Here is a 26,212-nt window from a genome sequence, read left to right as displayed (position 1 = left end):
TCCCTTAAAGGGAAGGGCCATTGCTGCAAGCTCTGCAACTATAAAAGGGACCTAGCTGGACCACCAAGGGAGTGACGAACCCGCCCGATCGGCCCGGCACTCAAGCAGAGCACAGGGCTGAACGATCTCGGGCAGGAACCTGCTAAAAAAGCGCCAACAACAAAGGGTTTTGTTTTACTTACCTCGGCCACTTCGCCTTTAAGCATCGCCCCCGAAGCGGCTGGCCAGCCGATCCACGCCTCCTGCAACTGTCAGCGTTTTCGCCCAGCACGGCTACAGGGGGCGGAAGTGAATTTCGAGTCCAGGGCGCTATCGGGACGATGCGCACGGCGATGTCCTGATCTCCAGGCGCAGGAGTTCGGGATGCAACGCCATAGCGCTGCCGCAAAACTTCCGCTTAATATGGCGGGAGTCGATGTCAGCGCTGCGCCCGGTCGCAATGGCTTTGTGCCCAGTTACTGTAGGGGGCGCTAACAGGAGGTGCAAATGCACCCAATTTCTCCCCCAATGTATTAACACTAGTTTTTTTTTGAAGACACTGAGATGATCAGTGGCTAATATGTTAACAAGTCAAGATTTGATATTGTTGCCTGTTAGACCGTAAGAAACGCCCCTATCATAGGTATAGGCCCATCGTATGTACTTTATTAGCCAATGTCCTACACTCCTCAATTACCATCCCTGGGTATGTCCTGTCCCACCGGCAGGACAGACCCACCATAGCTGGTGGTACAGTGGTATACAGTCAGGAGGGAGTGGCCCTGGGAGTCGACAACATTGATTGCGGACTCCAAGAAGTCTTCAATATGGCAAACCTCCTACTGATTACCACCTATTGCCCTCCCTCAGCTGGTGAATCAGTACTCCTCCGTGTTGAACACCACTTGGAAGAAGCACCAATGATGGCAAGGGCACAGAGGGTACTCTGGGTGGGGTCTTCAATGTCCATCACCAAGAGTGGCTCAGTAGTACCACCACTGTCCGAATTGGCTGAGTCCTGAAGGACATAGCTGTCAGACTGGGCTTGCAGCAAATGATGAGAGAACCAACACGAGGGAAAAAACCTACTTGACTTCGTGCTCACCAATCTACCTGTCACAGATGCATCTGTCCATAACAGTATTGGCTGGCGTGAACACCGCACAGTCATTGTGGAGATACGGTCCCGTCTTCACACTGAGGACACTATCCATCGTGTTGTGTAGCACTACCACCATGCTAAATGGGATAGATTCAGAACAGATCTAGCAGCTCAAAACTGGGCATCCATGAGGCGCAGTGGGCCATCAGCAGCAGTTGAATTGTACTCCACCACAATTTTTAACCTCATGGCTTGGCATATCCCTCACTCCATCATTACCATCATGCCAGGGGACCAACCCTGGTTGAATAAGGAGCGAAGAGCATGATAGGACCAGCACCAGGCGTACCTAAAAATGAGGTGCTGACCTGGGGAAGCTGCAACACAGGACCACATGCATGCTAAACAGCGGAAGCAGCATACTATAGACAGAGCTAAGCGATCCTACAACCAATGGATGACATCAAAGCTCTGCAGTGCTGCCACATCCAGCCATGAATGGGGATGGACAATTAAACAACTAATGGGAGGAGAAGGCTTCATGAACATCTCCATCCTCGGCACATGAGTGCAAAAGACAAGGCTGAAGCGTTTGCGTCTCTTCCCAAGCTGTTCCAGTACAGCTACAACACTGGCATCTACCCGACAATGTGGAAAATTGCCCAGGTATGTCCTGTCCACAAAAAGCAGGATAAATCCAATTCGGCCAATTAATGCCCCATCAGCCTACTCTCAATTATCAGCAAAGTGATGGAAGGTGTCATCAACAGTGCTATCAAGCGGCACTTACCAATAATCTTCTCACCAATGCTCAGTTCGGGTACCTTCTGAACCACTTGGCTCCAGACCTCATTACAGCCTTGGTCCAAAAAGAGATGAATTCCAGAGGTGGTGAGAGTGACTGCCCTTGACATCAAGGCAACATTTGACTGAACATGGCACCAAGGAGCACTGTTAAAACTGAATTCAGTGTTGATCAAGGGAAAAACTCTCCACTGGCTGAAGTCATACCTAGTACAAAATAAACTGGTTGTGGTTGTTGGAGGCCAATCATCTTGGCTCCAGGACATCTCTGCAATAGTTCTTCAGGGCAGTGTTCGAAGACCAATTATCTTCAGCTGCTTCATCAGTGACCTCCATCCATCAAAAGGTTGGAAATGGAGATGTTCGTTGTTGACTGCATAGTGGTCAGTTTCATTCGCAACTCCTCTGATAATGAAGCAGTCCATACCAGGATGCAGCAAGACCTGGACAACATTCAGGCTTGGGCTGATAGGTGGCAAGTAATATTTGCGCCACCCAAGTGCCAGGCAATGACCATCTCCAAAAAAGGAGCGTCTAATCATCTCCCCTTGACATTCGATTACATTACCATCATCAAATTCCCCACCATCAATATCCTGGGTGTTACCATATTAACTGGACCAGCCACATAAATACTGTGGCTACAAGAGCAGGTCAGAGGCTGGGTATCCAGCTGGGAGTGACTCATCTGACTCCCCAAAGCCTTTCCAACATCTACAAGGCACAAGTCAGGAGTGTGATGGAATACTCTCCACTTGCCAGGATGAGTTGAGCTGGAACAACATTCAAGAAGCTCAACATCATCCAGGACAAATCAGTCTGCTTGATTGGCACCCCATCCTCCACCTTAAACATTCACTTCCGTCACCACCAACACACCGTGGCTGCAGTGTGTACCATCTACAAGATGCACTGCAGCAACTCGCCAAGGTTCTTCGACAGCACCTCCCAAACCCATGACCTCGACCACCTAGAAGGACAAGGGCAGCAGGCACATGTGAACACCACTACCTCCATGTTCCTCTCCAAGTCACACACCATCTTGACTTGGAAATATAAAAGGGGTCGGAGGGTCTAGTAAGGAGGAGGAACTGAGGGAAATCCTTATTAGTCGGGAAATTGTGTTGGGGAAATTGATGGGATTGAAGGCCGATAAATCCCCAGGGTCTGATGGACTGCATCCCAGAGTACTTAAGGAGGTGGCCTTGGAAATAGTGGATGCATTGACAGTCATTTTCCAACATTCCATTGACTCTGGATCAGTTCCTATGGAGTGGAGGGTAGCCAATGTAACCCCACTTTTTAAAAAAGGAGGGAGAGAGAAAACAGGGAATTACAGACCGGTCAGCCTGACATCGGTAGTGGGTAAAATGATGGAATCAATTATTAAGGATGTCATCGCAGTGCATTTGGAAAGAGGTAATATGATAGGTCCAAGTCAGCATGGATTTGTGAAAGGGAAATCATGCTTGACAAATCTTCTGGAATTTTTTGAGGATGTTTCCAGTAGAGTGGACAAGGGAGAACCAGTCGATGTGGTATATTTGGACTTTCAGAAGGCTTTCGACAAGGTCCCACACAAGAGATTAATGTGCAAAGTTAAAGCACATGGGATTGAGGGTAGTGTGCTGACATGGATTGAGAACTGGTTGTCAGACAGGAAGCAAAGAGTAGGAGTAAATGGGGACTTTTCAGAATGGCAGGCAGTGACTAGTGGGGTATCGCAAGGTTCTGTGCTGGGGCCCCAGCTGTTTACACTGTACATTAATGATTTAGACGAGGGGATTAAATGTAGTATCTCCAAATTTGCGGATGACACTAAGTTGGGTGGCAGTGTGAGCTGCAAGGAGGATTCTATGAGGCTGCAGAGCGACTTGGATAGGTTAGGTGAGTGGGCAAATGCATGGCAGATGAAATATAATGTGGATAAATGTGAGGTTATCCACTTTGGTGGTAAAAACAGAGACAGACTATTATCTGAATGGTGACAGATTAGGAAAAGGAGAGGTGCAACGAGACCTGGGTGTCATGGTACATCAGTCATTGAAGGTTGGCATGCAGGTACAGCAGGCGGTTAAGAAAGCAAATGGCATGTTGGCCTTCATAGCGAGGGGATTTGAGTACAAGGGCAGGGAGGTGTTGCTACAATTGTACAGGGCCTTGGTGAGGCCACACCTGGAGTATTGTGTACAGTTTTGGTCTCCTAACCTGAGGAAGGACATTCTTGCTATTGAGGGAGTGCAGCGAAGGTTCACCAGACTGATTCCCGGGATGGCGGGACTGACCTATCAAGAAAGACTGGATCAACTGGGCTTGTATTCACTGGAGTTCAGAAGAATGAGAGGGGACCTCATAGAAACGTTTAAAATTCTGACGGGGTTAGAGAGGTTAGATGCAGGAAGAATGTTCCCAATGTTGGGGAAGTCCAGAACCAGGGGACACAGTCTAAGGATAAGGGGTAAGCCATTTAGGACTGAGATGAGGAGGAATTTCTTCACCCAGAGAGTGGTGAACCTGTGGAATTCTCTACCACAGAAAGTTGTTGAGGCCAATTCACTAAATATATTCAAAAAGGAGTTAGATGAAGTCCTTACTACTAGGGGAATCAAGGGGTATGGTGAGAAAGCAGGAATGGGGTACTGAAGTTGCATGTTCAGCCATGAACTCATTGAATGGCGGTGCAGGCTAGAAGGGCCGAATGGCCTACTCCTGCACCTATTTTCTATGTCTATGTTTCTATCAGCACTGGGTCAAAATCCTGGAACTCCCTCCCTAACAGCACTGTGGAAGCACCTTCACAACACGGACTGCAGTGGTTCAAGAAGGTGACTCACCACCACCTTCTCAAGGGCAACTAGAGGTGGGCAATAAATGCTGGCCTTGCCAGTGACATCTACATCCTGAGAATGAATACATTTTTTTAAATGATCAAGAGTTGGGTGGTATATTTCGGGTTGCAACCTACATGGTCTTTATTGTGCCTTGATTGGAGTTTGAATTTCCTATTCACAGATAATTCCACAGGCCTGAACATCCACCCCCTTAACCACCGTGCAGTGTGTAGTATCTACAGGATGCACTGCAGCAACTTGCTGAGGCACAAGTCAGGAGTGTGATAGAATAATCTTCACCAGCCTGAAAGGGTGTAGCCCCATATGTTTGTTGTGATTTGAGAGAGCTTTAGCATAAATGGTTGTGTCAATAAAGGTGAGGATAACTGAAGTCAGCTTTATCTTCAATTTATGGCTGCGCAGTAAGTACTGCAACTTTTTTTCATTTGGCAAGAAACAGTGTTTATACAGAAGATCAGAGAAAGATGACTGCAATGGTTTGGACACATTTCAAGAATGCAAATGGCTGGAAACCTTTCATAGCCCTGCTCACAAAGATACATGGAGCAAGACGCTGAAGAAGACCAAGGAAGTGCCGGATAGACAATGCCAAGAGTGACTTGTCACAGAAAGGGATACAGATGACTGAGAAGGCCGGGCTAGATCAGAACCGACAACAGTGGCGTGAATTCATTCGGCCCCATTGTCGCTGCTAACCTGACGGACGGGGATTTAGTCGGAGTGGTAGTAATAATAGTAGTGGTAGTCATGGTTGTGCAATGGTCACCACACATTAAAAAAATCCACGCACAGGCATCTTCCACCCCTTCAATTGGAGTTGAGGACTGGAATATTGGGTCCTTCATTGAAACATTTGTGAACTCGTGGAAGCAAGTCATCCTTGCTTGAGGGACCGCCTATGACGATGATGAGTAGTATTAGCAGTGGTAGAAGTATTGGTAGTAGTGACAGGTCCTGCAAGGCATGGCATACTGATATCTCAATGATAGCCCAGAATAAATGAAATGCATCAACATGACCTCACATTCCTACTCATTTCATCAACTATCAATAGGAAGAGACCATGGGGATAATCTAAATTGACATTATTAAAAACATGTTGCATGCAGCTGCTACAGCTATTGTAATCGACTGGATTCAAATCTGTTATGAATTCCAATAGAGATAGTTGGAAATCAGCACCAGTAAGGAATAGGAGAAAAATATTTGGTTTTAAAAAGACAAACTTCAAAAGGAATGAGGGCTGGACTGTATCCTCAGACTCTGTAATAATTCACAGGGCACTGGTCACAAAGCAATCACTCGGACCTTATGAGGCTTTACAGGGTCCAGGCACCGATAGGCCCATTAATATAATAGCAATAACCAGTAAAATAATGGAAATGATTCCCGATTGGAGATGCACCTCACTGTGAATAAGAACATCCCGGTGACAGACCTAAATTTGCCTTTTACTAATTTGAACCTGTGTTGCCATCTTCACTGTCTGAACCATAATATGACCGAGTAGATCATCCACCCAGTACAGAATCCACCTGCTGTTCATTCCATTGAAATGATTGCAATGTAAAGTGGTCAGCTTCTCTAACGGCCATGCGATCTGCCAGGTCACTGCTCTTCTGGTGGAGACATGCAATTACTCCCGAGTCATCTTCTCTTGAATCTTATCAAAACCCTTCATATTTTTAATCTCCTCGTGGCTTTCTCTGCTCAAGCAGAAATAGTCCCAACATCTCCTCATAATTATATATTGCCATTCCTCCATAAGATCATCAGTTAAATGCCATCCTTCAAGGTTGGAATGCTGTGTAGGCATTCCTTAAAAACCAACACTTACTAAGAAATAACCCATATACCCTTAGAAGGGAATGATCCAGTGAGGCAAACATTAATGGTTTCTTTAAGGGATTGTGGATCTCGCAATGAAAGAGCTTACTTGGCCTTGCTGAAAGATTTTGATTAGATTCCACAGGAAAGATTTCTAATGAAACTCAAAGACTCGGGTAGCCAGAGTAGAACACAGACTGGGTAAAAAGTTGGCTTGAGAATAGGTAATAACGTAGTTGTAATGCTGGACTCTGGGGGAGGTGTGAGCGGAATCCTTCAGGGTCAGTAACTCAAGGCCAATTTACACTAGTTCTCTGGGTTTCCACCGATCATCCATTGAAGTTACAACAGGAGAACTCCTGCAGAAATTCTATCCCAGAGGATGTAATAAAGGATTTGCAGAAGGAACTAGCTTAGTTATACAATAAAAGGCTTGCTTTTAGCTAGCGCCTTTCACGACTACCGGACATCCCAAAGCGCTTACAGCCATTTAAAAACATAAAAAATAGCAGCAGGAGTAGGCCATAAACCCCTCGAGCCTGCTCTGCCATTCAATGAGATCATGGCTGATCATCGACCTCAACTCCACTTTCCCGTCCGATCTCCATATCCCTTTATTCCCCTAGACTCCAAAAATCTATCTGTCTTAGACTTGAACACATTCAGAAATTCAGCATCCATAGCCTTCTGGGGCAGAGAATTCCAAAGATTCACAACCCTCTGAGTGAAGAAATTCCTCCTCATCCCTGACTTAAATGCCAACCTCTTATCCTGAGACTGTGCCCCCTTGTTCTAGACACTCCAGCCAGGGGAAACAACCTCTCAGCATCTACCCTGTCAATCCCCCTCAGAATCTTGTATGTCTCAATGAGATCACCTCTCATTCTTCTAAACTCCAGAGTATAGACCCATTCTATATAATCTCTCATCATAAGACAGCTCTCTCATCCCAGGAATCAATCTATTGAACCATCCTTGTACTGCCTCCAAAGCAAAGATATCCTTCCTTAGATATGGAGACCAAAACTGTGCACACTACTCCAAGTGTGCTCTCACACTGGCTGTAAGTACTTTTGGAGTGTAGTCACTGTTGTAATGTAAGAAACACGGCAGCCAATTTGCACACAGCAAGCTCCCACAAACAGCAATGTGATAATGACCAGATAATCTGTTTTTAGTGATGTTGATTGAGGGATAAATATTGGCTAGGGTGAACAAATGGCAAATTAAATGTAAAGTAGTGGACATTGCCCAGAAAAATGTACGTCACACATGTATAATGAATGGAACTGAACTGGTACAGGGAGACTAAAGGTTCATTTAAACTGCCACTTTTGTGTGTACACATTTTGGTGAAGTCATTTAAAAATCTAATAGGACATAAGCTGTTCCGCTTTGCAGTATTAGTGACTGGATATTTCAGAGCTAGTGTGACTCTAAACTAATGATTGTGAGACCTCCGTGAAGCACTCATCTCACACCACATGGAGTATAACCTCGGTGCCTGAAGGGATTCTTCTTGTCCTTAATGTTTTACATTCTTCGAATTAAAATAATTATGGCCTGAAATACAAGCTCTTTCAGCCGACATATGTCGTCTACAGTTTAGACTTAACATTATGATTTTTGGCAATAGTGTAAAATAGGCAATTTCGGATCAGCCACTGTTATACATTGCTCCCAATTTTTGTTTCTATTGAAGTCAATGGGAATGAAAATCGGGAGAAGTGTACAATGTGTGGCTGATCCGATATTGCTTATTGTACAATGTCAGTGTCAGCTGTGGTTCAGTGGGTAGCACACTTGCTTCTGAGTCAGAAGGTTGTGGGTTCAAGTCCCACTCCAGGAACTTGAGTGCACAAATCCAGGCTGGCATACTGGGGGAGTGCTACACTGTCAGAGGTGCAGATGAAATGTTAAACTGAGGCCCCATCTGCCCTTTTGGGTGGATGTGAAAGATCCCATGGCACTATTTCAAAGAAGAGCAGAGAATTATCCCCAGTGTCCTGGTCAATATTTATCCCTCAATCAACATAACAAAAACAGATTATCTGGTCATTATCACATTGCTGTTTGTGGGAGTTTGCTGTGCGCAAGTTGGCTGCTGCGTTTCCCACATTACAACAGTGACTATACTCCAAAAGTACTTAATTGGCTGTAAGGCACTTTGAGATGTCCGGTGGTCATGAAAGGCGCTATATAAATGTAAGTCTTTCTTTCTTTACGCTATTGCCTAAAGTCAAAATTATGCCCAATTACTTTTTAAAGCGTATTTCATATTTAAATGTTTTCTTTTAATCTTACATTTTATTATTGTCAACTTCTTAAAAAAAATTAATTATTTGAATTTCAGGTTGGGGAAGCCAAAGTTCAAAGGTTCAGATCCACCACAACACGTGGCTGCACTTTCCTGGACACAGTTTCCGATGGATTCTCACGTTTATACTTCTTTTTGTACTTGTCTGTGAGATTGCAGAGGGAATGGTTTCAGATAGGTACGGTTTGGATTTATTTAATCATTAACATTTTCAAAACTTGTGGTATTGCAAATAGAATATTAAAAATGTGGTCATAAGATAATAAAATATAGATCTATTGTTTTGACTGCATTGAGATCATAGAGTTGTTGAAAGAAAATTTTGGAGGTCGAAATTCCTGCGAAAACGTTGATGTGAGAATAAAAGTGGTGGAATGTGGGTAGAAAGTGCTGATGAACCAATCACCTCTGTTGGTCAGATCGGCCTTTAGTGAAGTTAATGAACTGGGAATTTTCTAAAATGTCACCACAGCAGTGACAGGTGAATAGTATACGGGAGATTTAATTTATCGGAGAGCACGATTGTTTTACCCATCGAGACGTATATCATAGTGAAACAGGAGGAGAAGGGGGCATGTAGGAGCACAGAGTTTGGAGACCAGCGGATTCTATCCTGATCTACCACAAGAGTCAGCTATCTGGGCATGACGCAGAGCAGTGCATGAGCAGGCATAAGTTGACCATGGAAACTGTCTCAGATAACCTTTGTTCCATGACAACCTGCGGAGATAGTCATCCATCTGCTGTCCACTACCAATGGCAATTTAAATCTTCATCCTCACCTACAAATCTTTCAATGACCTCATCCCTCCCTACTTCCCATAGTCTCCTGTAACTGTGTGCCCCTACAACTGTATGTCATTGCACATCGCCCTGCAATCATTTAATGCCAGCTTACTTCTCATTCCTATTTCTACTGTTGATAACCACTCATTTAGGCATTTCTTTCGCCCTCTGAAACTTTCCCTGGCCACCTGTGACTCCCTACTTTCCATTCTTCTTTCTCACAGTCTCCTAAAAACTCTTCTCATGAATCGTGCATATTCCCAAACCAGTTTTTTTTCCCTTTCTCCTTCCTGTTAATGTCCATTATCCTGAAATGGTACTTTCACAAGACTCAAATTTAGCATTGGTGCTGTGCCGTTAGTTTGGGCCCAGTTTCTGGATTTAGGCTGCATGTATACTAAAACTGTACCAGCTTTGTGAAGTGATACTGGCTTTCTCCAATGCCACAGTTATAGTGTGAACGCACCCAAAGCAGCCCAATCTCTCCGTACAAGGAGCACACTCGAGAGAGTGCCAGTTGTACTGGTTACAGCTGCTCTCACCTTCAATGCCAGCACCTTCTAGCCACCCAAAGGGGACCATCAGCCATTTTGTTTGCTGACATTTTCTTGTCTCCATAATAAGGGAAAGGAAGACTTTTATTAAATTGTTCAATGGTAGTGGAGTGCATGTTTATGTGTCTTCTCGTGCTTCATGGCCTGACTGCCTGTTGTTCAGGCCCTGAGGTCGTGAATGCAAGTCTTTCTTTTTAGTCACTACCTTATTGTAGTCAGAGCCGATATATAACTTGACCATCCATGTTTCCTCTACTTTCTGTGACAGTCAAGTCTGCACAGAAATGATCTGTGGTGGAATAAGGTGGTTGATCAAAGCATCAAGAAGCAATTGCAACATTGAATACATTTTACCAAGTTACTAATGGGATATAGAGGCATTGGTTAATAACAGGTAACTGTGGTGTATGCATGCCTGTTTACTGTGTGATGTCTAACATTGTATGCAACATTGAATGTATCCTTGTACTGTACACACCTTACCGGTACACTAGAGGGTGTTGTTGCTGGAGACCCAGGGGTTGCCTGCACACGGCAAGTAACCCAGTATAAAAAGGAACACACAGCTTGTTGTTGGCACTCAGGAGTTGCTAATAAAGGACGGCAAGTCTGCAGAGTTTAAGCACCATACCCTGCCTCGTGGAGTCATTACTAAAGGTGCCTATATATACTACAACTGGCGATGGGAATACGGGATCACGAACTGCACGCTCAACATGTCTAACCTCAGCAACTTTCAGCAATTTATGGAGGGGGAGGATTGGGATGCTTTTGTGGAAAGATTGGAACATTTCTTCATAGCCAACGACCTGGACGGGGACACACCGGCTACACTACCGAACAAACGCAGGGCTATCCTGCTTAGCAGTTGTGGGCCCACCATCTACGGTCTCGTCAGGGACTTACTAGCCCCGGAGAAGACAACCACCAAGAGCTAAAAGGAACTTGAAACAATCATACAGGAACAACTAAAACCGAAAGAAAGCATCCTCACAGCCAGGCACCGGTTCTACACTGACCGGCGACCTGAGGGCCAAGAAATTGCCAAGTATGCTGCACACTTAAGAAGACTAGCTGCACCGTGTGAGTTTGGTGACCATCTTAATGAAGCACTAAGGGACATATTTGTCATCAGAATCGGCCACGAAGGCCTCCGACACAAAGTGCTCTCGGCTGACATTACGGTTACCCTGCAGAAAGCAATTCAAGTGAGCCAGGCCTACATGGTTTCGGCCGGCGACTCCAAGCGGATACTGACCCAGGACTCTAAACCGGCGAGCACAGTGCACTGCATGGACACTTCTAAAGGCAGAAATGCTGCCCCGAGTTCCACAACCCTGAGTCTGCCACATGGGGCAAACCGGATGGCCCCGTGTTGGCGCTCTGGAGGAAACCACAGGGCCCACCAGTGCCGCTGCAAAGACTATGCATGCAAGGGCTGCAAAGAAAAAGGGCACCTTCAGAGAATGTACAGAAAAGGCTGTATCATTGTGTCTCTGGTGAGTTGGCTAATCATCGGGGCTCTGACACAGATGAAGATGTTTCTGCTCTAACCCTGGGAGAGGAGTATGGAATCTTTACCTGCTCCACCGGAAATTCTCTGTGGATGATGGAAGTGGACATCGATGGGGTCCCAGTCTCCGTGGAGATCGACACATGGGCGAGCCAGTCTGTGATGAGCCAAAAGACCTTTGAAAAAATTTGGAGGAATCCTGCCACTCGACCAAAACTATCTCCTGTCCAGGCAAAGCTGCTCACCTACACCAAAGGTAAAATCTAAATCGTTGGCAATGTAGACGTCCAGGTCTTCAAGGGCGGCGTGTTGCATAAACTCCCCCTGTGGATTGTAGCTGGCGATGGTCCCACGCTGCTGGGCAGGAATTGGATGATCCAGGTCCACATCAGGCGAAGTGGTGCTGTGGAAGAAAAGACCACAAAATGGCTGCAGCACCACAAGAACGTGGAAGAAAGGAGCACCACAAAATGGCTGCTGCTTGGTGAGCAGCAGACCTGCATTCAAAATGTGAGTCAACATGGAGGAGCATCATGTGACATCGAGTGGCCAATTGGATTTGAAAGCTCCCTTAAAGGAGACCGGTAGCAAAAAAAATTTAAAGGGGAAGTTCCAACTATTTGAGTACACGGACTTTAAAGCTAAAGATACAATTAAAGGGTGCAAGTATGAAAATATATGCAATGTAACCATGAATTGTGATGCTGGTTTAACTAATGTGACTAATGAGATGAATGCAGGTGTCAATAAGGTTAAGAACAAGCTTATTATGCTGAACAATAATGATAGAGAATGTGAAATGCCTAATGTAACCATGTCTGTTGAAACCAGGACACCCAAAAGTGATGCAAATGCGAGAATGTATAATGCAGGCGCGACTATGTGTGATCAGAGCCAAGGTGTCATGTATACCGGTAGGAACTGCCAAAGGACATTGGGTCCTACAGGGACCATGCTAATGCCAATGGAATCCCCCTGTGGGAGACCCCCAGGTCCAGCAGGCTACCTGACCATGTAGCCTGGACCTTTGGAACGAATGTGATGCCCCTTGCAGGACACACACAGGCAATGGGAGCAGACCCACTACAGGGACAGTGGTCAATGGGCAGCCCAGCCACCACCAATGGCAACCGGCACCAGACCAGCCCTACAGCCCCTGGCCACCAGGGCCAACACCAGGAGCATGAGGCCAATACCCTCCAACTTCCCTGGCAATCCCTGGGATGACCTGACCCTCATCCCCATTGGTGGATAAGGAGCCCACCCAGTCTTGTGGCCCTGCCCACCACCCCACAACTACCCACATCATAGTGTATAGACACCACCCACTGCTGCCATGGCTACCTCCCCGAGGGATCCCACAACAGTGACACCCATTTGGTTTGTGTGTGAGGGAGGGCAAACGTATGAGGCCAGCCTCAAGCACAGGGGTCACACGTGGCAACCACACAACCCTCACCATAACCTCCCATAGCCCACCACTGATCACCACCCCTGGTCATGACAACTAGGATATGAAAAATGCTCAGGAGGGAGTATTGTTGTGTATGCATGCCTGTTTACTGTGTGATGTCTGTAACACTGTATGCAACATTGAATGTACCCTTGTACTGTACAAACCTTTCCAGTACACTAGAAAGTGCTGTTGCTGGAGACCCAGGGGTTGCCTGCACACGGCAGGTAACCCAGTATAAAAAGGAACACACAGCTTGTTGTTGGCACTCAGGAGTTGCTAATAAAAGACTGTAAGTCTGCAGAGTTTAAGCACCATACCCTGCTTCGTGGAGTCATTACTAAAGGTGCCTATACTAAAACTGTACCAGCTTTGTGAAGTGATACTGGCTTTCTCCAATGCCACAGTTATAGTGTGAACGCACCCAAAGCAGCCCAATCTCTCCGTACAAGGAGCACACTCGAGAGAGAGAGTGCCAGTTGTACTGGTTTACAGCTGCTCTCACCTTCAATGCCAGCACCTTCTCGTCACCCAAAGGGGACCATCAGCCATTCTGTTTGCTGACATTTTCTTGTCTCCATAATAAGGGAAAGGAAGACTTTTATTAAATTGTTCAATGGTAGTGGAGTGCATGTTTATGTGTCTTCTCGTGCTTCATGGCCTGACTGCCTGTTGTTCAGGCCCTGAGGTCGTGAATGCAAGTCTTTCTTTTTAGTCATTACCTTATTGTAGTCAGAGCCGATATATAACTTGACCATCCATGTTTCCTCTACTTTCTGTGACAGTCAAGTCTGCACAGAAATGATCTGTGATGGAATAAGGTGGTTGATCAAAGCATCAAGAAGCAATTGCAACATTGAATACATTTTACCGAGTTACTAATGGGATATAGAGGCATTGGTTAATAACCGGTAACTGTGACTTGTATTGATCAACGAGGCTAAATGGTATCGTCTGAATAATATCACTTGCGCGAAAGCTACTGCAGTAACTTTATAACTCATTCTAGGGCAGTGCTCAATACGTTGGCCACTAACCCAGTGGTGGCCATAATACAGCTCGTGGGCCACAACTGGCCTGCCAAGTCATTCCATCCAGCCCACCAGAGGGGACGGAAGTAGAACTCGAGTTGCACATTAGTCTATCCACCTTCACTTCTCGTGGGTCAGAGGCAGACCCGAACTGCAGCCAGGGAGCACACAGTAATACTTAATTCAATTTATCAATCCGCAAAAGCGATTTTCCCCGGCCCAATCTTAAAAGGATCCATTCCGTGATTCTGGGCCCCGATGGCGGACATCTGTACCCAGAATGTGGTGCGTATTCATTTTAGAGTTGGGTCATGGCTACTCATCTTGATGACTCTTTTGCTGAAGAAACCTTTCTTCGGTACCTGTCCTCTCCCATTACCCAGAGTATCGGCAGGGGGGTTCTCATCAGTGTCTGAGACACAGGCGTGGATCTCGGAGCACAAGGGCTCTGCGCAATGGCACTGATTGTAGTTCAGGCCTTGCAAAGCCTCGGGCTCCCGTACTCCGCACACTAAACACCAACACCTCTCGTATCGGAGGCCCCGCAGACTCGAGCCGCTCGTCCCAACAGCCACGTAGACCTTCAGTACAAGGCCTAATCGATCAATCATTCATTTCATTCATAGAAACATAGAAACTTAGAAAAGAGGTGCAGGAGTAGACCATTCAGCCCTTCTAGCCTGCATTGCCATTCAATGAGTTCATGGCTGAACATGCAACTTCAGTACCCCCTTCCTGCTTTCTCACCATACCCCTTGATCCCCCTAGTAGTAAGGACTTCATCTAACTCCCTTTTGAATATATTTAGTGAATTGGCCTCAACTACTTTCTGTGGTTGAGAATTCCACAGGTTCACCACTCTCTGGGTGAAGAAGTTTCTCCTCATCTCGGTCCTAAATGGCTTACCCCTTATCCTTAGACTGTGACCCCTGGTTCTGGACTTCCCCAACATTGGGAACATTCTTCCTGCATCTAACCTGTCTAAACTCGTCAGAATTTTAAACGTTTCTATGAGGTTCCCTCTCATTCTTCTGAACTCCAGTGAATACAAGCCCAGTTGATCCAGTCTTTCTTGATAGGTCAGTCCCACCATCCCGGGAATCAGTCTGGTGAATCTTCGCTGCACTCCCTCAATAGCAAGAATGTCCTTCCTCAAGTTAGGAGACCAAAACTGTACACAATACTCCAGGTGTGGCCTCACCAAGGCCCTGTACAACTGTAGCAACACCTCCCTGCCCCTGTACTCAAATCCCCTCGCTATGAAGGCCAACATGCCATTTGCTTTCTTAACCGCCTGCTGTACCTGCATGCCAAACTTCAATGACTGATGCACCATGACACCCAGGTCTCGTTGCACCTCCCCTTTTCCTAATCTATCACCATTCAGATAATAGTCTGTCTCTGTTTTTACCACCAAAGTGGATAACCTCACATTTATCCACATTATACTTCATCTGCCATGCATTTGCCCACTCACCTAACCTATCCAAGTCACTCTGCAGCCTCATAGCATCCTCCTCGCAGCTCACACTGCCACCCAACTTAGTGTCATCCGCAAATTTGGAGATACTACATTTAATCCCCTCATCTAAATCATTAATGTACAATGTAAACAGCTGGGGCCCCAGCACAGCACCTTGCGATACCCCACTAGTCACTGCCTGCCATTCTGAAAAGTACCCATTTACTCCTACTCTTTGCTTCCTGTCTGACAACCAGTTCTCAATCCACGTCAGCACACTACCCCCAATCCCATGTGCTTTAACTTTGCACATTAATCTCTTGTGTCGGACCTTGTCGAAAGCCTTCTGAAAGTCCAACTATACCACATCAACTTGTTCTCCCTTGTCCACTTTACTGGAAACATCCTCAAAAAATTCCAGAAGATTTGTCAAGCATGATTTCCCTTTCACAAATCCATGCTGACTTGGACCTATCATGTCACCTATTTCCAAATGCGCAGCTATGACTTCCTTAATAATTGATTCCATCATTTTACCCACTACTGAGGTCAGGCTGACCGGTCTATAATTCCCTGTTTTCTCTCTCCCTCCTTTTTTAAAAAGTGGGGTTACATTGGCTACCCTCCACTCGATAGGAACTGATCCAGAGTCAATGGAATGTTGGAAAATGACTGTCAATGAATCCGCTATTTCCAAGGCCACCTCCTTAAGTACTCTGGGATGCAGTCCATCAGGCCCTGGGGATTTATCGGCCTTCAATCCCATCAATTTCCCCAACACAATTTCCCGACGAATAAGGATTTCCCTCAGTTCCTCCTCCTTACTAGACCCTCTGACCCCTTTTATATCCGGAAGGTTGTTTGTGTCCTCCTTAGTGAATACCGAACCAAAGTACTTGTTCAATTGGTCTGCCATTTCTTTGTTCCCCGTTATGACTTCCCCTGATTCTGACTGCAGGGGACCTACGTTTGTCTTTACTAACCTTTTTCTCTTTACATACCGATAGAAGCTTTTGCAATCCGCCTTAATGTTCCCTGCAAGCTTCTTCTCGTACTCTATTTTCCCTGCCCTAATCAAACCCTTTGTCTTCCTCTGCTGAGTTCTAAATTTCTCCCAGTCCCTGGGTTCGCTGCTATTTCTGGCCAATTTGTATGCCACTTCCTTGGCTTTAATACTATCCCTGATTTCCCTTGATAGCCACGGTTGAGCCACCTTCCCTTTTTTATTTTTACGCCAGACAGGAATGTACAATTGTTGTAGTTCATCCATGCGGTCTCTAAATGTCTGCCATTGCCCATCCACAGTCAACCCCTTAAGTATCATTCACCAATCTATCCTAGCCAATTCACGCCTCATACCTTCAAAGTTACCCTTCTTTAAGTTCTGGACCATGGTCTCTGAATTAACGGTTTCATTCTCCATCCTAATGCAGAATTCCACCATATTATGGTCACTCTTCCCCAAGGGGCCTCGCACAATGAGATTGCTAATTAATTCTCTCTCATTACACAACACCCAGTCTAAGATGGCCTCCCCCCTAGTTGGTTCCTCGACATATTGGTCTAGAAAACCATCCCTTATGCACTCCAGGAAATCCTCCTCCACCGTATTGCTTCCAGTTTGGTTAGCCCAATCTATGTGCATATTAAAGTCACCCATTATAACTGCTGCACCTTTATTGCATGCACCCCTAATTTCCTGTTTGATGCCCTCCCCAACATCACTACTACTGTTTGGAGGTCTGTACACAACTCCCACTAACGTTTTTTGCCCTTTGGTGTTCTGCAGCTCTACCCATATAGATTCCACATCATCCAAGCTAATGTCTTTCCTAACAATTGCATTAATCTCCTCTTTAACCAGCAATGCTACCCCACATCCTTTTCCTTTTATTCTATCCTTCCTGAATGATGAATACCCCTGGGTGTTGAGTTCCCAGCCCTGATCATCCTGGAGCCACGTCTCCATAATCCCAATCACATCATATTTGTTAACATCTATTTGCACAGTTAATTCATCCACCTTATTGCGGATACTCCTTGCATTAAGACACAAAGCCTTCAGGCTTGTTTTTTTAACACCCCTTGTCCTTTTAGAATGTTGCTGTACAGTGGCCCTTTTTGTTCTTTGCCTTGGGTTTCTCTGCCCTCCACTTTTCCTCATCTCCTTTCTGCCTTTTGCTTTTGTCTCCTTTTTGTTTCCCTCTGTCTCCCTGCATTGGTTCCCATCCCCCTGCCATATTAGTTTAACTCCTCCCCAACAGCACTAGCAAACACTCCCCCTAGGACATTGGTTCCGGTCCTGCCCAGGTGCAGACCGTCCGGTTTGTACTGGTCCCACCTCCCCCAGAACCGGTTCCAATGCCCCAGGAATTTGAATCCCTCCCTGCTGCACCACTGCTCAAGCCACGTATTCATCTGCGCTATCCTGCAATTCCTACTCTGACTAGCACGTGGCACTGGTAACAATCCCGAGATTACTACTTTTGTGGTCCTACTTTTTAATTTAGCTCCTAGCTCCTTAAATTCGTTTCATAGGACCTTATCCCTTTTTTTACCTACAGAAGATTTTACTATTTTATACTACATTTAGTGTATTTAAGATAGTATCTAACTACTATCTGAATTTGTCTACAGATTATTGGGAGGTAGAAGTGGGAGTGATGATCAACACTGTTGGCCTGTTTCACATTTACCAATTTAATACTTCGCTCCCACCAATCACCGTTAGTGGGGTAATTAGTTTTCCCAAAATTTTAATATTATCCCACTTAATTAACATAGTGGAGACATAACTAAATGGACCCGGGTATTTTGGACATTGCATTCACTGTATTGAGTTTAAGCCCTTTTTCCCCATGACATGAACAATTTAAGTTTATTGTCATGACTGGAAGAGGGTTGCAGAGATTTATGTCATTGGCCAGACCCTGTAATAAGTAACACTCAGTGAAGAAATAACTCGGTGCTTTACTTGTGTCTATTCTCAAGTGAAAACTCGCAAACTCTATAGGCGTCTTGGCTTTTCTCAGGAGTGATAGCACATTAACAATGAACCAGCCCAATATGATGGTTAACCTGGGCTGCAATTTCTGGTTAAAATCATTTTCCAAGTCACCTAATTATTTCTTAGCACGATTTCAAAGTAGCACTTTCATGTGAAATATTTAAAGATTGTATAAATGATTTTATCCTTGATTGTGCCTTATACCTTGTTTATAATTGCCAGTAGAAGCAGAATTGATCTCTCATTTTCCACTAAGAAATAACTTTAGACCATTTGGAACAAACAGACTCTGCACTTTTAAATGTGACTCACAATCATGTATCATGCCCATCAGCATGTTAATAAGCATTACTTTTATTAAGTGTGGAAACAACCTGATTTATGCAATAAATGCCACAACAGGTTTTAATGGTAGCTGTTAGCACAATTCATTTTGTGTGTGCGGCAATGTTCCCTCTAATTTTTTTTCATGCGCGATCCCTTTAAATTTGTGGTATCTCTTTCAGTGGCAGGAGCTGGTGAGCGGCCTGCACGTGACCTCACGATTGGGTGTGCAGCCACGCACCTTAAAATAGAAATAAATACTTGGATTTATATAGCGCCTTTCACGACCACCAGACATGTCAATGCGCTTTACAGCCAATGAAGTACTTTTGAAGTCACTTGTACAGTTGTAATGTAGGAAATGTGGCAGCCAACTTGCGCACAGCAAACTCCCACAAACACCAATGTGATAATGACCAGATAATCTGTTTTTGTAATGTTGATTGAGGGATAAATAGTGGCTAGGACACCGGGGAGAACTCTGCTGCTCTTCTTCGAAATCATGCCATGGGATCTTTTACATCCATCTGAGAGAGCAGATGGGGCCTTGGCTTTAATGTCTCATCCAAAAGACAGCACTCCCTCAGCACTGCATTGGAGTGTCAGTCTAGATTTTTTGTGTTCAAGTCCCTGGATTGGGACTTGAACCCACAACCTTCTGACACAGAGGCAAGTGTGCTCCCCACTGAGCCACAGCTGACACTTATTAGGGGAGAACACTTGTTCAGTGGCCCTCCGGCATAAATATTTTCCCACTCCTGCACTAGTCCATTGTGGCTAAGTTGGAATGCAAATGTGACTAATTGCATTTCTAGTTAATAAAGGACAAATGAGTGATAGACACAGTCGTTGGGCCTCAATATTTATATCTGCAAGGTGTATACATGCAAGAACATAAGAAATAGGAGCAGGACTCGGCCATTTGGCCCCTTGAGCCTGCTCCGCCATTTAATATCATGACTGATCTGATCATGGACTCAGCTCCACTTCCTTGCCCGTTCCCCATACCATAACCTTTAATTCTCTTACTGCTCAAAAATCTGTCTATCTCCGCCTTAAATATATTCAATGTCCCAGCCTCCATATAGCTCTCTGGGGCAGAGAATTCCATAGATTTACAACCCCCTGAGAGAAGAAATTCCTCCTTATCTCAGTTTTAAATGGGTGGCCCCTTATTCTGAGACTATGTCCCCTAGTTTTAGTTTCCACTATGAGTGGAAAGCTTTAAGCCTTTTGTTCATTTGTTGTTAGAACGGTAAGGTGAAAAGCCGAGTGTGCGAGTGTTTTTTGTTCATTGTGAGTGCTTTACTTCCTTGGTTACTGAATAGCGGTAGATGTTTGTTAAGTAAACATACACATGTAAAACGCATTTACTTGCATTGTGCATGTAAGGTGTTTTCTACTAAAATTAGTGCATGTGGCTAAAATAGTGTAGCCCAATGCACACCTGTGGCTAGTCAACGGTTTTTATTGAACAAGACTGTCCTAGAACATAAAAACAGAAAATGCTGGAAATCCACAGCGGGTCAGGCAGCATCTGTGGAAAGAAACAGAGTTAACGTTTCAGGTCTGTGACTCTTCGTCAGAACTATCCTATTTACAAGTTTAAAACTTAAGTCTCAAGGAACAGCGTGCTGTGCCTCTCTGTGAGCAGAATCGCAGCATTTCTTGAACAATTGATAAATCTTGGCAGATATACACATATGTTCTTAAGAAGGGTATTTATTGAGTCAGGGTTCAAGGATAAAGTGTAATCGGAAATTTGTGTAGCGCTATAGATATAGCCAAGGGCAACCAGGAAATGGTGCTAAGTAGCACAATGTGCTTTATACTTTACTGCGAATTTGGAACTCGAATCCAAGTATGTGTGCAGGACATTTTTGTAAATATTTTCAAGTTGCACCTCTGACAAAGGATAACATTCTTTGACCGTTTCTCAGTGTCAGCCAGATATTCAAGCTGTTCCATTAAGCAAACTCTATTCCAGTGGAAATGGCTCTTATCTCTTTACATCATTGTGTTTTCACTAAATAAGGAGGTCTTTTTTGGGTCCATATGAAACCTCCTTATTATGCTGCAGTTCATTTCTCAATAAACATTTGCAACATTCCAATACACTTGGTCATCTACACCCTTCATGTTTTTTGGCTGTCATCAAGGTGAGGGATATTGGAAAGAAAGAACTTGTATTTATATAGAGCTTTTTGTGACCGCTGGATGTCCCAAAGCCTTTTGCAGCAGATGAATTTTGTGTTGAAATGTAATGTAGGGAAGTGTGTCAGCTAATTGGTGCACAACATGGTTCCATAAAGAGGAATGAGATAAATGTCCAGATACTGTTTTAGTGATGTTGGTTGAGGGTTAAATATTGACCAGGACACGTCCCTGCTCATCTTGAAATTGTGCTATGGGATCTTGTACGTCCACCTGAAAGGGCAGCCAGGGCCTTGATTAATGTCTCAGCCAAAAGGCGGCACCTCCAACAATGCAGCACTCTCTCAGCACTACACTGAAGTGTCAGCCCAGATTATGTGCTCAAGCCTCTGGAGTGGAACTTGAGCCAATGCTTGGGAATGGGACACTTCCCATTTCAGTTAACCTTTTTTTAGTAATAAGCACTCTTATAACAAGTGTACTACAGCCAGATGCAGAGTAAAGCTGCGTCTAATCTGTTCCCCAAAATATGCCACAGCCTTAACTTCAAAAGAGTACCTGCGCTAGCCTTCCCGTGGTCTTTGTGTCAGATTGATAGTTGGTGGTAGTTTTGTGCTGTGAAGCAAGGGTTCTCAAACATGGGGGGGGGGGTCCGGTCCACGAAAAGGTTTCCAGGGATCTTCCAGTCAATTGGTGCGAGGAGAAGGCGGGACCCTCCCAACGCATGTCATTGGCTGGACAGGCCTGCCAATCACACGGTTGTCATCACGGTTCAGTTACAGTGCAGGTGCCTGCTTGGAGTTCGGGTCGCTGGGGTGGATGTAGAGTGTGCTGTGGGAGTGTGAGTGTGGCCCGAGGGGGTTATTAGACAGTCAAAGACAAGAGTGTTTATCAGCACGCCGTCTTGGCCAGTAACAAACGTAATTTTAACTATAATAAAAACAGAACATGCTGGAAGCACTCAGCAGGGCAGGCAGCTTCTGTGGAGAGAGAGAAAGTGTTAACATTTCAGGTTAGAGACAAAAGGGATGTTGGTGCACGGCAAAAGGAGATGGTAATTGGACAAGTTAAGAAAGTTAAGAAACAAAAGATGAGTCTAGATAGGATGTAAATGAAAAGGCAGAATCATTAACAGCTGCCATGGGAAAGAGAGAGAAATAGTTTTCACTATTCCGGTTACACGCTCCCCCCCGGCAGCCTGATTATATTGTTATCAATCTCAGAGCTTCAGTAATCTTCTGATTACAGTAATAGAAAATGTACAGTAACAGCATTCCGGTTAAAGTTTAGTCATTGAATTATTTTAGTTGTAATCCATTACTGTCTATTTCCACAGCGGCTTCCTTGAAGGTGCAATGCTATCCAACTGGCTAATGATTAGAAACTCAATGCCGAACCATGATCATTTTTCTTAGTTAAATATTGCAGATGTGTATTTAATCACAGAGTATTGGATTCATATATTCAGTTGGTTATTAAAATCTTCATAAAAGAAGGAGCATGCATGTTTTCATGAATGCATTAAATTGAATGTTATCCACAATTTGAAAAAAATAACATCCTCTTCCCATCTCCTCCCCTCCCCCGGCATTATATAAATTTGGTGATCGAGGAGCCAGAAACAAGGCATTGGTATCTGCTTGAGACTGGTTCCTGCTTGGCTAACAACAGCTCACTGTTAACTTTTCAGTGGGTTGCGTACTTGGATTTCAGAAAAATGCCCCATTTGTGTAACCTCTGTGCCTTAGTTGATTCAATCGCTTCTGTGATTATTTCACCCTTTAAAACATAATTTAAAGACCTTGCACTCGATTATACAGAATTTTTAAAAATTGTGTTCTGGGGGTCCATGGAATTTTTGTAACACGGGAGGGGGGCGGTGGGGGGGCCAGAAGCAAATAGGTTGGGAACCCCTGCTGTAAAGGCACATGCCACTGGGAATTGGATTGAAATTGCCCAAACCCATTTCACATAGGATCCGTACAGCCCATAGACAGAGAAAACATAGAAATTTACGTTGCAGAAGGAGGCCATTTCGGCCCATCGTCTCAGCGTTGGCCGACAAAGAGCCGCACAGCCCTTGGTCAGCAGTCCTAAAGGTTACATATAAACCTATGAACAATGACTGAAAGGCAAAGAGCGCCCAACCCAACCAGTCTGCCTCACACAACTGCGACACCCCTTATACTGAAACATTCTACATTCCCCCCGCAATCGGTGATCTCCTGGGAGAGGCAAAAACCAGATAAAAACCCAGGCCAATTTAGGAAGAAAAAATCTGGGAAAATTCCTCTCTGACCCATCGAGGTGATCGAAACTAATCCAGGAGATTACCCTGGCCATATTCTATTCCCTGCGGTACTTACCATTATATCTGCACCGTCCAACAAAAGGTCATCCAGTCTAATCCCAATTACCAGCTCTAGGTCCGTAACCCTGCAGGTTATGGCACTTTAAGTGCCCACCCAACCATCTCTTAAAAGTGGTGAGGGTTTCTGCATCCACCACGCTTCCAGGCAGCGAGTTCCAGATCCCTACAACCCTCTGCATAAAGAAGCCCACCCTCAAATCCCCTCTAAACCTTCCACCAACCACCTTAAAACTATGCCCCCTCGTAATAGACCCCTCCACCAATGGAAATAGACCCTGACTATTCACTATGTCCAGGCCCTTCAATATTTTGTACACCTCAATAAGGTCTCCTCTCAAACTCCTCTGTTCCAATGAGAACAAACCCAGCCTATCCAATCTCTCCTCATAACTAAGATTCTCCATTCCAGGCATCCTAGTAAACCTGCTCTGCACCCTCTCGAGTGCAATCACGTCCTTCCTATAATACGGTGACCAGAACTGCACGCTGTACTCCAGCTGTGGCCTAGCCAAAGTATTATACAATTTAAGCATAACCTCCCTGCTCTTATATTCTATGCCTCGGCCAATAAAGGCAAGCATTCCGTATGCCTTCTTAACCACCTGGCCTGCTACTTTCAGGGATCTGTGGACAAGCACTCCAAGGTCCCTTTGTTCATTTACACTATTAAGTGGTCTAATCCTTAATGTGTATACCCTTTCCTTATTAGCCCTCCCAAAGTGCATCATCTCACACTTCTCTGAATTAAATTCCATTTGCAACTGCTCTGCCACCTGACCAGTAGATTGATATCCTCCTTCAGCCCATGACTTTCCTCTTCATTATCAACCACACAGCCAATTTTAGTGTCATCTGTAAACTTCTTAATCATACTCCCTATATTCAAATCTAAATCGTTGATATATACCACAAAAAGCAAGTGACCCAGTACTGAGCCTTGCCGAACTCCAGTGGAAACATCCTTCCAGTCACAAAAATATCCATCAATCATTACCCTTTGCTTCCTATCTCCAAGCCACTTTGCCCTGTATCCCATGGGCTTTAACCTTCATGACCAGTCTACCATGTGGGAACTTATCAAAAGCCTTGCTAAAGTCCATATATACTACATCGTATGCACTACCCTCATCGACCCTCTTGGTATTTCCTTTAAAAAATCAATCAGGTTCATCAAACATGATCTTCCCTTAACAAATCCGATCCTAATTAATCCTTGCCCTTTCCAAATGCAGATTAATCCTGTCTTTCAGGATTTGTTTCAATAATTTTCCCACCACTGAGGTTAGGCTGACAGGCCTGTAATTACTCGGCCTATCCCTTTCTCCATTCTTAAACAAGGGTACTACATTAGCAATCCCCCTATCCTCCGGCACCATGCCTAAATCTAAAGAGGACTGGAAAATGATGGTCTTTTACTTCACTCAACAGCCTGGGATGCATTTCATCCAGGCCTGGGGACTTATCTACTTTCAAAGCTGCTAAACCCCTTAATACTTCTGCTCTCTCTATATTTATTTCATCCAGAATATCACACTCCTCCTCAATAGCAGTAGCTGCATTGCCCCTTTCCTTTGTGAAAACAGATGCAAAGTATTCGTTAAGAACCCTACCAACATCTTCTGCCTCCACACAAAGGTTACCCTCATGGTCCCTAATAGGCCCTACCCTTTCTTTAGTTACCCTCTTACTCTTAATATAATTGTAGAACATCTTAGGGTTTTCCTTAATTTTACTGGCCAAGAATTTCTCGTGCTCTCTCTTAGCATTCCTAATATCCTTTCTAATTTTGCCTCTTAACTTTCTATATTCCTCTAATGATTCTATAGTATTTAGCCATTGGTATATGACATAAGCATCCCTTTTTTTCTTAATCCTCTCCTGTAAGTCCCTAGACATCCAGGAGGCTCTAGAATTATTTTTCTCAGCTTTTTTCTTTAAGGGCACATGTTTGGCCTGAGCCTTCCGGATCTCCTCCTTGAATGCCTCCCATTGTTCCGACACTGATTTACCCACAAGTAGCTGTTTCTCGTCCACTGTGGCCAAATCACTCAACTTAGCAAAATTAGCTTTTCCCCAATTCGGAACTTTTATTCCAGGCCTATTCTTGTCCTTATCCGTAACCAAATTGAATCTGACTGAATTATAGTCACTGGCACCCAAGTGCTCTCCCACTAATACCCCTTCAACCTACCCAGCTTCATTCTCCAAAACTAAATCCAAGACTGCCCCCTCTCATGTTACAACTTGACTAAAAAATGCATTTCAAGAATTCCGCCCCTCTATAGCCTTCACACGATATTTGTCCCAATCAATGTTAGGATAGTTAAAATTCCCCACTATTACTACCCTATGGTTTTTGGACTTCACAGCAATTTGCCTACATATTTGCTCCTCTATCTCCCTCCCACTGTTTGGGGGTCTATAATACACGTCCAGCAGTGTGATCGCTCCTTTTTTATTTTTCAATTTGACCCATATGGCCTCGTTTGATGATTCCTCTAACATATCTCTCCTCATAGCTGTAATCGTTTCTTAACCCCCCCCCCCTTTTTTACCCCCCTCTCTATCTTGTCTAAAAATCCTGTAGCCAGGAATATTGATCTGCCAAATGTGCCCCTCTTTCAGCCATGTTTCTGTAATGGCTATAATATCATACTCCCAAGTGTTTACCTGTGC

At 44.7% G+C, this 26,212-nt stretch overlaps 1 protein-coding gene across 3 annotated transcripts in view; it reads left to right on the top strand.

The window, feature by feature from the left end:
• Window positions 1-26,212, top strand: part of LOC139278615 (ATP-binding cassette sub-family C member 9-like) — a 250,863-nt gene that overhangs the window by 13,359 nt on the left and 211,292 nt on the right. For all 3 annotated transcript variants that reach the window (XM_070897599.1, XM_070897597.1, XM_070897598.1), the window contains exon 2: window positions 8,918-9,059. In XM_070897599.1, the coding sequence (XP_070753700.1) occupies window positions 8,918-9,059 (142 nt within the window). The remainder of the gene's footprint in view (window positions 1-8,917; window positions 9,060-26,212) is intronic.

The sequence above is a fragment of the Pristiophorus japonicus genome, chromosome 13 (assembly GCF_044704955.1).
Source record: "Pristiophorus japonicus isolate sPriJap1 chromosome 13, sPriJap1.hap1, whole genome shotgun sequence".
Classification (NCBI taxonomy): domain Eukaryota; kingdom Metazoa; phylum Chordata; class Chondrichthyes; family Pristiophoridae; genus Pristiophorus; species Pristiophorus japonicus.
Note: the sequence above shows the minus strand (reverse complement) of the source record. Positions and strands in the feature narration are given on the sequence as shown.